At 38.2% G+C, this 14,448-nt stretch overlaps 2 protein-coding genes across 2 annotated transcripts in view; one reads left to right on the top strand and one right to left on the bottom strand.

Annotated features, from left to right (window-relative positions):
- FSCB (fibrous sheath CABYR binding protein) overlaps positions 1–1,769 on the bottom strand; it is a 2,738-nt gene extending 969 nt beyond the window's left edge. Inside the window, exon 1 of the mRNA XM_034992540.1 lies at positions 1–1,769. This exon is cut by the window's left edge and continues 969 nt beyond it. Coding sequence (XP_034848431.1) covers positions 1–1,366 — 1,366 coding nt within the window. The 5' untranslated portion in view covers positions 1,367–1,769.
- A 9,562-nt stretch (positions 1,770–11,331) lies between these two features.
- LOC118002116 (ran-specific GTPase-activating protein-like) lies at positions 11,332–11,997 on the top strand. Its single transcript, XM_034992399.1, has one exon. The coding sequence runs from the start codon at positions 11,598–11,600 to the stop codon at positions 11,991–11,993; it is 396 nt and encodes a 131-aa protein (XP_034848290.1). The 5' UTR covers positions 11,332–11,597; the 3' UTR covers positions 11,994–11,997.
- Positions 11,998–14,448: the final 2,451 nt, after the last annotated feature.

Raw genomic sequence — 14,448 nt, 5'->3', positions numbered from 1 at the left:
GGGTCTCCTCAGCTGGTGGAGACTGAACTTCAGGAGATGTCTCAGCTGGTGGAGGCTGAACTTCAGCTGGGGCCTCTTCTGCAGGGGTCTCTTCAGCTAGTGGAGGCTGAACTTCAGCTGGGGCCTCTTCAGAGAAGGCCTCCTCAGCTGGTGAAGACTGAACTTCAGCTGGGGCCTCTTCTGCAGGGGCCTCCACAGCTGGTGAAAGCTGAAGTTCTGGGGCCTCTTGTGTAGGAGGCTCTTCAGCTGATAGAGGCTGAACTTCAGCATAAGCCTCTTCTGAAAAAGCCTTTTCAGCAGGGATAAACTCTACTTTAGCAGAGGCCTCTTCTGCAGGAGTCTCCTCAGCTGGGGAAAGCTGTACTTCAATAGAAGCTTCTTCAACTTTTGGAGACTGAACTTCATCAGGAGGCCCTTCTGAAAGAGCCTCTTCACCCAGTGTGGGCTCTACTTTAGCAGGAGCCTCTTCTGCAGGAACCTCTTCAGTTGGTGGAGGCTGAAGTACAGTTGGGGAGTTTTCTGTAGTAGTCTCCTCAGCTGGCAGAGGTTGCACTTCAGCAGAGATCTCTTCTGCAGTGGGAGGCTGTACTTCACCTAGAACATACTGCTCATCTTCTGAAAATTCCAAAGAACCTTTTTTGCTTTGTTGACCAAATAGAAATCTGCTATGTATCTGCCCAATTGCTTCATCTTTACTTGTTGAGGGTTGCAATTCAGGATGTTCACTAATGAAAAACTTCCCTGAGGATTTACGTTTCTGCACAACTTCATTTGACTTTGAAAAAGAGCTATCTGGCCTGCCAATAACCATTATTTCTGTTTCACTAAAGTACGTCTGCTGTTCCTTGTCCACTTTTTGAGGAATGTTCATCATTGTCCAGTCTCCAGTACAACTAGTCTGCTGAGATCTATCTATTTTGAATTGAACTGAATGTCTGCTTGGTGGAATTTCTACTTCCTGAACACTCTCTGGAAAGTCAGGGACTGCTTCTCCAACAGCAGCTAGCTTTTCTTCAGGTATCACTGTTTCACTAATTGACATGATTTCTTCTTTTTTCTCTTCTACAGTAGCGTCTGTTTGCAGAGATTTATCAGTCATATCCTGTACACGCTTTCTCTTTGTCCAAGTTTGCTGAAGTTGAGAAGATACTCTGAGAGACTCATAGTTGACTTTGCTTCCAGGAATATTACCAATACTAAGGGTAGCTTTAGGGCCAGATGATTGTGCTATAGGCAAGTGTTTCTTTTTCTCTGTCACTTCAGTCTGCTGGGATTTGTCTACCATTGGTTGGCTGGGTCGTCTTCTCTTTCGAATTTCTTGTCTCCCTGCTGAGATAGGCTGATCAGGTTCATCACCTTCTTCCATTTCTAAAACTGGTGAATTTCAAACATATTACTCTTCAAGTAATTAATCATCAAGAATCACAAATGTACCAGATAGGTAAGCCTTTGTCTTTCTTCATTAAGTGTTGTTCTGTTGAGCTACCTTAGAAAAAAGTAATTAATAAATTACTGCATTCTGTACTACACTCTTGTTGGATCCCACCTCAGTAAGCATCTCTCTTGTTTAGTCTCTCATATGACTAATCTCACTTCTAGAAGTTTCCCTTAAAGGTCTATGACATCACAGTCAATTCTCCCTACAAGGTTACATTGGTGGTGTTCCAAGCACATTTTAACTTGGTATAAACACTCATAAACAATGGCTACAAGTGAGAGAGCTACTATTTGAAACATCAAGTTGAAAAAAGCATTTGTCTATCAGAGGAACATCAAGTAAACTCCAGTAATGTTGCTTCCTAATTGTTGAAAGTGTTGTTTTTGAACTTTCAATTCTGTTATTTTCACCCTACTATCAAAGACAGTTATATTGCAGAACTCAGAATGCTGCAGCCTATTTTCAATTGTTGGAGAAAACAAATGATATATGTATGTGGCAATGTTCTATCAAAATGTATACTTACCTGATTTAGAAGAAAGTGAATATTGTTTTAAAAATTTGAGTTCTGAGGTCCATTCCATGTAAACTCCATTCCTCTGTCCTCAGCACTCAGGAACTACAAGAGTCTACTATCTATATTGATAGTAGGATATATAGATATAGATATATATGTATATATATATATATACTACCTATATATTATAAATGCAAATATGGTACCTATATATATAGCATATTTGCATTCTCAAACAACTTGAGATATTTTTATTTTCAACTATTTCAGAAAATAGTTCCACCCAAAGTTTGCCAAATAAAAGAATGTTAAGTCTAAAGATCTGTCAAATGAAATAAAATGCCTTTTTAAATATACAAGCTACTGAATAGCCACCTAGGAATAAATTCCCCAATGAAGATAAAACTGTAAACTGAAGCCTTGAAATAGAGGAAACCCAGTTAAGCAAATTATAAATGATATTATAATAGATTAGGAATGTAAATAAAACTTTAACTTACACATCTCACAAAAATTTTACTAGCAAGATGAAAATATATCAAAAGATGTGCAAAAAACACATCACTTTGGTCTACAGAAAGTTAAAGGGAAGAAAACAGACTTCAAAAATGTAGTCACAGAGACAAACATATCTAAACAATCATTATGACTTGATTAACCTAGAAATATTTTTAAATTTCTTTATGCCTCAAGGAAATATAAAAATGTCATTGAATAATTACACTTGTTTGACATGCATTAGTCTTAATTGTAGTTAGGTCATCTTAGCCAAATAAATTAACATTTTTCACATTCTTTGACCCAGTTCCTAAAACAACCTCAGTCTCTTGGTAGGGATCAGTGAATATTTGTTCAGTATAATTGGATGAATGTGTTAAAAACCATGTTGCTTGTCTTACAGCTCAACTGGCTCTGCTTTAATTTTTGTCCATTCTGCTTCACTATGTTCTATCTTTCTAAGAATTAATAAAGTGAAGTATAACAATAGTCATTTTACAAAAGAACTGACATAGGTTTTCATCAGACTGGCTATAGTTTGAAAATTAGGTTGTTTATCAACCTCTTTGTGGTCTGGTGTTCTCAACTGCATCTGTCACACATTGCATGTGTCTTTTGTAATCAAGTTTCTGAGATTTTATAGAATATCTTCAAAGTCCATTTGGGGTTGATTTATAACAAGAAATAAATTTCAAAACCAACATTTTATTCATTGGATTATGCAATTGCATGTACTGGATTAATTTTGCTGCCTCAACTTAAATAAGATTTTACCAAATCTTCCATAGCTATAACTTGAATTTTCAATATCAGTTAAAATTTCAATTTCTAATTATTTGATATTTACTTTCCCCTCCAAGAAATAATAAAGAATTTGATCAATCTTAATTATACACCAACCTATTGCACTAAGCTGCCTTTATCACTAGCTTATTTATAGAAACAAATTAGCATGCCTAAATAATCAATTAAAAATTTACTTGAGGGCACCTGGGTGGCTCAGTTGGTTAAGCGACTGCCTTCGGCTCAGGTCATGATCCTGGAGTCCCAGGATTGAGTCCCACATCGGGCTCCCTGCTCAGCGGGGGGTCTGCTTCTCTCTCTGACCCTCTTCCCTCTCGTGCTCTCGGTCTCTCATTCTCTCTCTCAAATAAATAAATAAAATCTTTAATAAAAAAAAATTTAAAAAAAAAATTTAAAAATTTACTTGAGATTCCAAATGGAATTACAAGGGATTTCATAGAGCAGTTTCTCATTACATTTCTTAAATCCACAAATGCTCCTTTTCCCCTGCTGATCTACCTACCCAACTAATCATTATTCAACCTATCTTGTCAATTTAGGATTTGGTATTTTACCCTTTGTTCTAGAAATCTACATGATTCCATTTTCTCCCATTTACTTGGTTCACATCTGTTATGGATTGAATTGTGTATCCCAAAAAGATGTGTTGGGTACTGTGAATGTGACGTTATTTGGTAAAAGGATCTTTGCAAATGTAATCAGGTCAAGTGGTTCTTATAAAAAGAGTGGGAAAAGACACAGAGGGAAGATGTTCATGAGAAGATGGAGGCAGAGATTTGTGTTATGCTGCCATAAGGCAAGGAATACCTAGGGCTACCAGAAGCTGAAAGAAGCAGGCTTCAGAGGGAGCATGGCTCTGCCAATGATTTGGGACTTCAAGCCTCTAGAACTGTGAGAGAATAAAGTTCTGTTGTTTTAACCCAGTATGTGGTACTTTATTACAGCAGCTCTAGGACACTAATACAACATTCTTTCAGGACCCCATATTTCTGATTTCTGCTTGGAATGCTGTACTCCAACTCTTTCTCAATCTCTAGAGCTAGTTTCTTTATTTCTAATTCAGGTCTGGCATTTGGTTTCACACAATATTTGACTCATTTCCATAATCATAAAACCAGAAGGATTTGCTGAAAGGCTTCTACGTGATGATTTACATTTAATGTTAGCACAAACAAATTTGCAAAGTAGCCCTTAATTTCATTTTTTATTATAATAACTTGGAAAGCTATCATTTAGAAGTGGCAGAGATATTTCAAATCAATGTAAACCAAATATCTAAACTGTGACCTATATTGCTTTGTTCTCAGTATATCAAATAAGGTGAAGTCTGAAAAATGCCCACTGGATATAATAACTATAAGATTATTGGTAATTTTAGTAAGAGCAGTTTCAGTGAAAGGGTGGGAATAGATGCCATAAAATTCTAAAATCTCTGTGAATTAAAAGTAAAATTAAAGTGCAATGAAAATCTAGGAAAAATAAGTGCAAACTATCACGTAGACAAAGAGCTGTATTTAATATACTAAAAGATTTTAGAAATCAATATAAAGGTAACAATAGAAAAATTAACAAAGGACATGAATAAAAAAATTATAGAAGAAAAATAAGTGAACAATAAATATATAAAAGAGATCAAGTTCACTTCTAAAATAAAAATTAAAATACCAATGTAACATTAGCAAATATTTATTTTAAAGTTAATACCCCCCAAAAGTGAAAGTATTATTAAATGGATAGCTTCATACATTACTGGCAGAAGTTTGAATCGATACAAACTTTATTCTGGATAATCTGAAAGTAAATATCAAATATTTCTAAAATGTGCATACTATTTGCCCACAATTTTACTTCCAATTCTACTTAATTTTTGGAAATAATTATTACCTCAAAAAATATGTATTGAGTATCTATATATTCTAGGGACATTGCCAGGTATTGAGGAAACAAGAACACAAAAAGACATTGTTCCCTATCCTTGTGAATCTCACAGTCCATTGGGAGAAACTGAATAAACAAATATAAAAATTGTAAAAAATATTGTTAAGTAGTGAAGAGAAAATATATTTTACCTGGAGTAATAGGACCAAAAGGGTTTTTTTTTTTAAATATTTTATTTATTTAATTGAGAGAGAGAATGAGATAGAGAGAGAGAGCATGAGACAGGGGAGGGTCAGAGGGAGAAGCAGACTCCCTGCCGAGCAGGGAGCCCGATGCGGGACTCGATCCTGGGACTCCAGGATCATGACCTGAGCCGAAGGCAGTCACTTAACCAACTGAGCCACCCAGGTGCCCCTTTTTTTAAAAATATTTTATTTCCAAAAGGGTTTTATAGGAGAGAGCATCTAATTGAGAAAGCATCCAAGGGAGTAACAATAGAAAGAAAATTCTAAAAACTGTAAGAAAAATCTGCTGTGGCAAGAGGAAAGGCTAAGTGAGCAAAGGAAATCATTCATTAGAATATGCTGGAAGAAGTAGATAGGGGACTGATGATGCATTGACTTGCAAACTCTAAGTATTGTTATTTTGGATCTAACAATTATAAATATTTATGCACCCAATATCAGAATACCTAAATATACAAAACAAATATGAAGAGATCCGAAGGAATAAGTAGACAACAACACGATAAAAGTAAATGAGTCGATTACTCTGCCGTCATTAATGAATAGATAATCCAGATAGAAAATTAATAAGAAAACTTGGCCTTGAACTACACTTTAGATCAGATGGACCTCACAGACGCATATAGAACATTCTTTCCAACAGCAAGAAAATAAACATTCTTCTCTAACACAGACAAAACATTCTTTAGGATAGATCATATGTTATCTGACAAAACAAGTTTTTTAAACATTTGAGAAAACTGAAATCATATCAAGCATCTTTGCTAATCACAATGGTATGAAATTAGAAATCAATTACAAGAAGATAACAGGAAAATTCACAAGTATATGGATGTTAATCAACATATTGCTGAACAACCAACCCCAGGCATAAACATATGGCTACCTGAGAGAACCACCTCCACAACAACATTCACTATCTAACATGTTTACACCAAGCCCTGCCCCCCCACCCCAGGCTTTGGCAGATCTGCCTTTTCTAGTCACACTTGCTTCAGTCCCAAAACTGCAGGTCCTCTACCAAGCAAACCTTGCCAACAAAGCATCTACTGGCCCACACACCGTGCAGGGCCTTGGTCCCCACTGCAGTGGTGGCAGCAGCAGTGGTGGAAACTGCAAGTCTCATTCACAAGCAGGTTGGTGTACACCTTGTTAAAACTGTGTGCCCCATCCCAGCTGGCCCAGCCCCCCTACTATGCTCTTAGCTGGAGTCCATTCAAACGAGGGTCACCAGCCTGGCAGTGTGCAAGCAGCCCTGATAGGGACCGTCACCACTCCAAAGTGAATCCTTCCCTGGAATGAGGGAAGATAACCACACACAGCAGTCACATGGCACCCCCAGCCAGGGGCTGGGAGCAGACAGTTGGTCTGATTATAGGCCCTGCCCATTAATGAGAACATCTCAGTGGAAGGCACAGGGAAAGTGCCCTGCATTTTGGTACTATTGCCTCTCTGGCAAATGCCTGGTCTGACCCAACTCAAGCCCAAGGAGGTCCCAGACTAGTCCACTAACCAAAAGAAACCAAACACTGCCCACAATAGACAAAGAGAGACACTGTAGACAAATGGACTGAAAGAAAAAGCAGCCAAGGCAAAACAGCAGGGTGAATGCAATACATATAGGAGATACCCCTGAAGTCCAGCTTCTGGTGAACAGGGGACACTGCATTGGCACTACAGGACCTCTTCCTCATAAGGCCATTGCTTTCAGGAGCGAGAGATATAGCAGACTTTCCTAACACATAGAAACAGACACAGAGAGTTAGACAAATTGAGGAGACAGAGAAATATGTCCCAAGTGAAAGAATAAGACAAAACCACAGCAAGAGGCGTAAGCATTTTATTTTATTTTTAAATTATTTATTTATTTATTTGACAGAGAGAGAACACAAGCAGGCAGAGTGGCAGGCAGAGGAAGAAGGAGAAGCAGGCTCTCTGCTGAGCAGGGTGCCAGATGTGGGGTTAGATCCCAGGATCCGGGATCATGACCTGAGCCAAAGGCAGCTGCTTAACTGACTGAGCCACCCAGGCACCCCAAGGCCTAAGCATTTTTATTTTTTTTTTTTAAAGATTTTATTTATTTATTTGAGAGAGAGAGAATGAGAGACAGAGAGCATGAGAGGGGGGAGGGTCAGAGGGAGAAGCAGACTCCCTGCTGAGCAGGGAGCCCGATGCGGGACTCGATCCCGGGACTCCAGGATCATGACCTGAGCCGAAGGCAGTCGCTTAACCAACTGAGCCACCCAGGCACCCGGCCTAAGCATTTTTAAATGGATAAAAGTAATTATGCCTGCTAGAGAATTTAAAGTAATGATCATAAAGATACTCACTGGACTTGAAAAAAAAGTGGAGGACATCTGTGAGACCTTTGACAAAGAGAGAAAAAAGAACCAATCAGAGATGAAGAATACAATACATGAAATTAAAAATACACTAGATGGGGAGAGTCCAAGATGGCAGGGGAGTAGGAGACCTTAGTTTAGTCTGGTCCCAGGAATTCAGCTAGATAGATATCAAATCATTCTGAACACTCTATGAACTCAACCGGAGATCAAAGAAAAGAAAAGCTGCAACATTTTGAATAGAAAAGTGACCACTTTCTGCAAGGTAGGAGGTGCAGAGAAGTGAATCCGAGGCAATATATGGGAACATAGACTGTGGGGGGCGGGAGCCTCTGTCAGCCAGCTATCAGCAAGTGATAGAGCGGCAGAGCACTAAATTGGAAATTTTTAGAAGTCTGCTCCAGTGATGGACATCACTTAGGAGGCTAAGCAGGGGCAGAACCCTAGCTGGGACAGTGTGGTCTCAGGCCCCTCAGAGTCACAGGAAGACCAGGGGTGCCTGTGTGTAACAGAGCTCTCAGGCAACAGAGCAGGGAAGCCAGCTACAAAGAGTGAGCCCAGGAGTGGGTTGGTGAGGATGCAGAGAAAGGGAAACCGTCCTACACTATTTGTGGGAATGCAAGCTGGTGCAGCCACTCTGAAAAACAGTTACAAAAAGTAACAAAATGGCAGTATGGAGCTTCCTCAGAAAGTTGAAAATAGAGCTACCCTATGACCCAGCAATTACACTACTGGGTATCTACCCCAAAGATATGAATGTAGTGATCCAAAGAGGCACCTGCACCCCAATGTTTATAGCAGCAATGTCCACAATAGCCAAACTATGCAAAGAGCCCAGATGTCCATTGACAGATGAATGGATAAAGAAGAGGTGGTAATGGAATATTATACAGTCATCAAAAAATGAAATCTTGCCATTTGCAATGATGTGGATGGAACTAGAGGGTATTATGCCAAGTGAAATAAGTCCACCAGAGAAAGACAATTATCATATGATCTCACTAATATGTGGAATTTAAGAAACAGAGAATGATAGGGGAAGAGAGGAAAAAATAAAAAAAGATGAAACCAGAGAGAGAGATAAACCATAAGAGATTCTTAATCATAGGAAACATTCTGAGGATTGCTGGAGGGGAAGGGGATGGAGGTATGGGGTAACTGGGTGATGGACATTAAGGAAGGCATGTGATGTAATGAGCACTGGGTATTATATAAGACTGATCAAGCACAGGCCTCTACCTCTAAAACCAGTAATACATTATATGTTAACTGAATTTAAATTTAAAATTTTTAAATAAATAAATACATACCTACCTACATACATACATACACTAGACAGAATAAGTAGACTAGAAGAGACAGGGAATGAATTAGTGACCTGGAGGACAGAGTAATGGAAAGTAATCAACCTGAGTAGGTGAGAGAGAAAAAATTACACAAAATCAGAATAGACATAGGGAACACAGTGATTCTATCAAGCATAACATTTCCGTATATGGATCCCAGAAGAAGAGAGAGAAAAGGGGGCAGAAAATTTATTTGAAGAAATAAAAGCTGAAAACTTTCCTAATCTGAGGAGAGAAACATATCCACATCCAGAAGGCACAAAGATTCCCCCAAAAAATCAACCCAAGGAGGTCTACACCAAGACACAGAGTATTTAAATGGCAAAAAATAATGATAAAGAAAAAATTTTTAAAGCAGCAACAGGAGAGAAGACAGTTATATACAATGAAAACCCCGTAAGGCTATCAGTGGATTTTTCAACAGAAACTTTGCAGGCAAGAAGAAAGTGGCATGATATATTTAAAGTGCAGAAAGGGAAAAATGTGCAGCAAAGAATACTCTACCCAGCAAAGCTATCATTCAGAATAGAAGAAGAGATAAAGAGTTTCCCAAACAAAAGCTAAAGGAGTTCATGACCACTAAACCAGCCCAACAAGAAATGTTAAAGGGGACTTGCCAAGTGGAAAGTAAAGACCATAAGTCAGAAATGTAGGAAGCACAAAAGCAGTAAAAATAAGTATATCTTAAAATACTTAAAACAAGGGTGCCTGGGTGGCTCAGTTGGTTAAGTGACTGCCTTCGGCTCAGGTCATGACCCTGGAGTCCTGGGATCGAGTCCCGCATCGGGTTCCCTGCTTGGCAGGGAGTCTGCTTCTCCCTCTGACCCTCCCCCCTCTCATGTACTCGCTCTCTCTCATTCTCTCTCTCTCAAATAAATAAATAAAATCTTTAAAAAAAATACTTAAAACAAAAATAAGTATATCAGTCCAGGTACACACAAAATAAAAGGTATGACAACACTTACCTAAAATGTGGGGTGAGAGGAGTAAAGAAAGTTTCAAATATCAACTTAATATAGACTGCTATATGCAGATGTTATATATAAACTGAATGGTAACCACAAATCAAAACATAGTAATAGATATGCAAAGTATAAAGAGAAAGGAATCCAAATATATTACTAAAGAAAGCTAGCAAACCATAAGAGAAGAGATCAACAGAAGAAAGGATCAGAGAACTATAAAACAACCAGAAAAAGTAACAAAATGGTGGGGCGCCTGGGTGGCTCAGTCGTTAAGCGTCTGCCTTTGGCTCAGGTCATGATCCCAGGGTCCTGGGATCGAGTCCCTCATTGGGCTCCCCTGCTCAGTGGGAAGCCTGCTTCTCCCTCTCCCACTCCCCCTGCTTGTGTTCCCTCTCTCACTGTCTCTCTCTGTCAAATAAATAAATAAAATCTTTAAAAAAAAGTAACAAAATGGCAATAAATACATACCTACCAATAATTACTTTGAATATAAATGGACTAAACACTCCAATCAAAAGACATAGGGTGATAGAATGGATTTAAAAACAAGACCAATTTATATGCTATAAATAAGAAATAATTTCAAGCCTACTTACATTGAAAGTAAGGGAATGGAGAAATATTTACCATGCAAATGGATGTCAAAAGAAAGCCAGGGGAGCAATGGGTACTCCAGTTAAAATACACATTAAAACAAAGACCGTAACAAGAGACAAAGAAGGATATTATATAAAGGGGACAATCTAACAAGACAATATAATAATTGTAAAAGTTTATGTACCCAACATGGGAGCACTCAAATACATAAAACAGTTAATAGCAAACATAAAGGAACTCACCGATACTACTACAATAATAATAGGGGACTTTAACACCCCATTTACATCAATGAATAGATGATCCAAACAAAATCAACAAGGAAAGAGGGTCTTTGAATGACACACTCGACCACATGGATTCCACAGATATATCCAGAACATCCCATTTTAAAGGTACAGAATACACAATCTTTTTAAGTGCGCATGGAACATTCTTTAGAATAGATTACATAATAGGCCACAAAACAGGTTTCAATAAATTCAACAAGATCAAAGTCACACCATGCATCTTTTCTGACCACAATGCTATCAAACTAGAAGTCAACCACAAGAAAAACTCTGGAAAGAGCACAAATACTTAAAGGTTAAATAACATGCTACTAAGCAATGAATGGGTCAGCCAAGAAACCCAAGAGGAAATTTAAAATACATGGATAGAAATCAAAATGAAAACACAACCATCATTGGGTCACAGGGTGGAGGGAAGAGCAGGAGGGTGGGAGGCGCCGGGGTCACACGCGGAGGAGAGGAGCTACGACCAGCCGCCGAGGGGACGCCGAGCAAGCGACTACCAGCCAACCGAGCCGCTGCCGCACCCCCATGGCGTCTCCAAGGACACCCATGAGGACCATGACACCTCCACTGAGAATGCAGATGAGTCCAACCACAATCCCCAGTTTGAACCTATAGTTTCTCTTCCCAAGCAGGAAATTAAAACACTGGAAGAAGATGAAGAACTTTCTAAAATGCGGGCAAAGCTATTCCGATTCGCTTCAGAGAATGATCTCCCAGAATGGAAGGAAGGAGGCACTGGTGACGTCAAGCTTCTGAAGCATAAGGAGAAAGGGACCATCCACCTCCTCATGAGGAGGGACAAGACCCTGAAGATATGCGCCAACCATTATATCACGCCGATGATGGAACTGAAGCCGACCGCGGGCAGTGACCGTGCCTGGGTCTGGAACACCCACGCTGACTTTGCCGACGAGTGCCCCAAGCCAGAGCTGCTGGCCATCCGCTTCCTAAATGCTGAAAATGCACAGAAATTCAAAACGAAGTTTGAAGAATGCAGGAAAGAGATCGAGGAGAGAGAAAAGAAAGGGTTGGGCAAAAACGACAATGCCGAGAAGGTGACAAGCTAGAAGCTCTCTCCACGAAGGAGGAGCCAAGGAGTCGTAAGATGCCAAGAACAAGGCTGGAGCAGAGGAGGAGCAATAAGCCACCTCCCCTTGACTTCTCTTCCTTCCGTTCTTTTCCTCCTTTTTCTTTTTTTAAATTTTGCCCTGCCCCTTCTTTTCAGTTTGTTTTTATTCTGTTTTGTTTTTACAAGGGACCTTATATAAAGAACTGAATTCCAACAACAACAACAAAAAGAAAACACAACTATCCAAAATCATGGAGATGCAGCAAAAGCAGTTCCAAGAGGGAAGTTTATAGCAATGCAGGCCTATCAAGAAGCAAGAAAAATCTCAAACAACCTAACTTTATACATAAAGGAGCTAGAAAAAGAACAAAAAACAAAACCACAAACCAGCAGAAGGAAGGACACAATAAACATTAGAGCAGAAATAAAAGATATAGACACTAAAAAAACAATAGAACAGATCAATGAAACCAGGAGCTGGTTCTTTGAAAAGATCAACAAAATTGATAAACCCAACAAGACTCATCAAAAACCGAGGAGAGACTCAAACAAAATCAGAAATGAAAGAAAAAAAAAACAAGTGACACCACAGAAATACAAAGGATTATAAGAGAATATTATGAAAAATTATATGCTAAAAAACTGGACAACCTAGAAGTAACAGATAAATTCCTAGAAACATGTAAACTACCAAAACTGAAACCAAAAGAAACAGAAAATTTGAACAGACTAACTACTAGCAATGAAATTGAATCAGTAATTAAAAAAAAAAAAAAGAAAAAACACTCCCAACAACAAAAAAAAGTCCACAACCAGATGGCTTCATATATGAATTCTAACAAATATTTAAAGAAGAGTGAATACCTATTCTTCTCAAACTTCTCCAAACACTGGAAGAGGAAAAAAAACTTCCAAATTGATTCTATGAGGCCAGCATTATCTGGGTACCCAAACCAGAGAAAGACACCATTAAAAAAGAAAACTATAGGTGAAAATCTCTGATGAACATTGAGGCAAAAATCCTTGACAAAATACTAGCAAACCAAATCCAACAATACATTTTAAAAAATCATTCACCGTGATCAAGTGGGATTTATTACTGGGATCCAGGTTAGCTCAATATTCAGAAATCAGTCAGTGCAATACTTCACATCAATAAGAGAAAGGATAAAAACTCTTTGATCATTTCAATAGATGCAGAAAAAACATTTGACAAAGTACAACATCCATTCATGATAAAAACTCTCAACAAAGTAGATTTAGAGGGAACATACCTCCACATAATAAAGGCCTTACGTGAAAAACCTACAGCTAACATCATACTCAATGGGAAAAAAACTGAGAGCTTTTCCCTAAGATCAGAAACAAGACAAGGATGTCCACTCTCACCACTTCTATTCAAAATAGTACTAGAAGTCCTAGCCACAGCAATCTGACAGCAAAAGGAAATAAAATTTATCCAAATCAGTAAGGAGAAGTAAAACTTGCACTTCATGCAGATAACATATTATATATAAAAAACCCTAAAGAGTCCACCAAAAAAACTACTAGAACTGATAAATGAAATCCGTAAGTCGCAGGATACAAAATCAATATACAGAAATCGTTGCATTTTAAACACTAAAAATGAAGTAGCAGAAAGAGAAATTAAGAAAACAATCCTATTTACAATTGCACCAAAATAATAAAATGCATGAGTAAACTTAACCAAGGAGGTGAAAGAAATGTACTCTGAAAACTATATAACACTGATGAACAAAACTAAAGAGGACACAAATAGAAAGATATGCCATGTTCCTGGATTGGGAGAACCAATATTGTGAAAATGTCCATACTAGCCAAAGCTCTCTACAGATTTAATGCAATCCCTATCAAAATACCAACAGTATTTTTCACAGAACTAGAACAAACAATCCTAAAATTTGTATGCAACCACAAAAGACCCCAAATACCCAAAGCAAACTTGAAAAAGAAGAACCAAACTGGATGTATCACAATCCAAAATTTCATACTACAAAGCTGTAGTAATCAAACTAGTATGGTACTGGCACAAAAATAGACACATAGATCAAGGGAACAGAATAGAGAACCCAGAAATAAGTCTACAATTATATGGTCAATTAATCTTACACAAAGGAGGCAAGAATATGCAATGGAAAAAGAAAACAAGTCTCCTCAACAAATGGTGTTGGGAAAACTGAACAGCTACATGCAAAAGAATGAAATGGGGTCACTTTCTTACACCATACACAAAAATAAACTCAAAATGGATTAAAGACCTAAATGTGAGACCTAAAACAATAAAAATCCTAGAAGAAAGCACAGGCATTAATTTCTCTGACATTGGCCATGGCAACATTTTTCTAGATATGCCACGTCAGGCAAGGGAAACAAAAGCAAAATTCAGCTATTGGGACTACATTGAAATTAAAAGATTCTGCGTGGTAAAGGAA

Source organism: Mirounga leonina, unplaced genomic scaffold (genome assembly GCF_011800145.1).
Source record: "Mirounga leonina isolate KUSES-001 unplaced genomic scaffold, KU_Mleo_1.0 Mir_82, whole genome shotgun sequence".
Lineage (NCBI taxonomy): Eukaryota > Metazoa > Chordata > Mammalia > Carnivora > Phocidae > Mirounga > Mirounga leonina.
The sequence above is the reverse complement of the archived record's forward strand: the minus strand, read 5'-3'. Positions and strand labels throughout refer to the sequence as shown.

Coding starts and splice junctions, on each gene's coding strand:
- LOC118002116 (XM_034992399.1), top strand. CDS start 11,598: ATGCGGGCAAAGCTATTCCGATTCGCTTCAGAGAATGATCTCCCAGAA.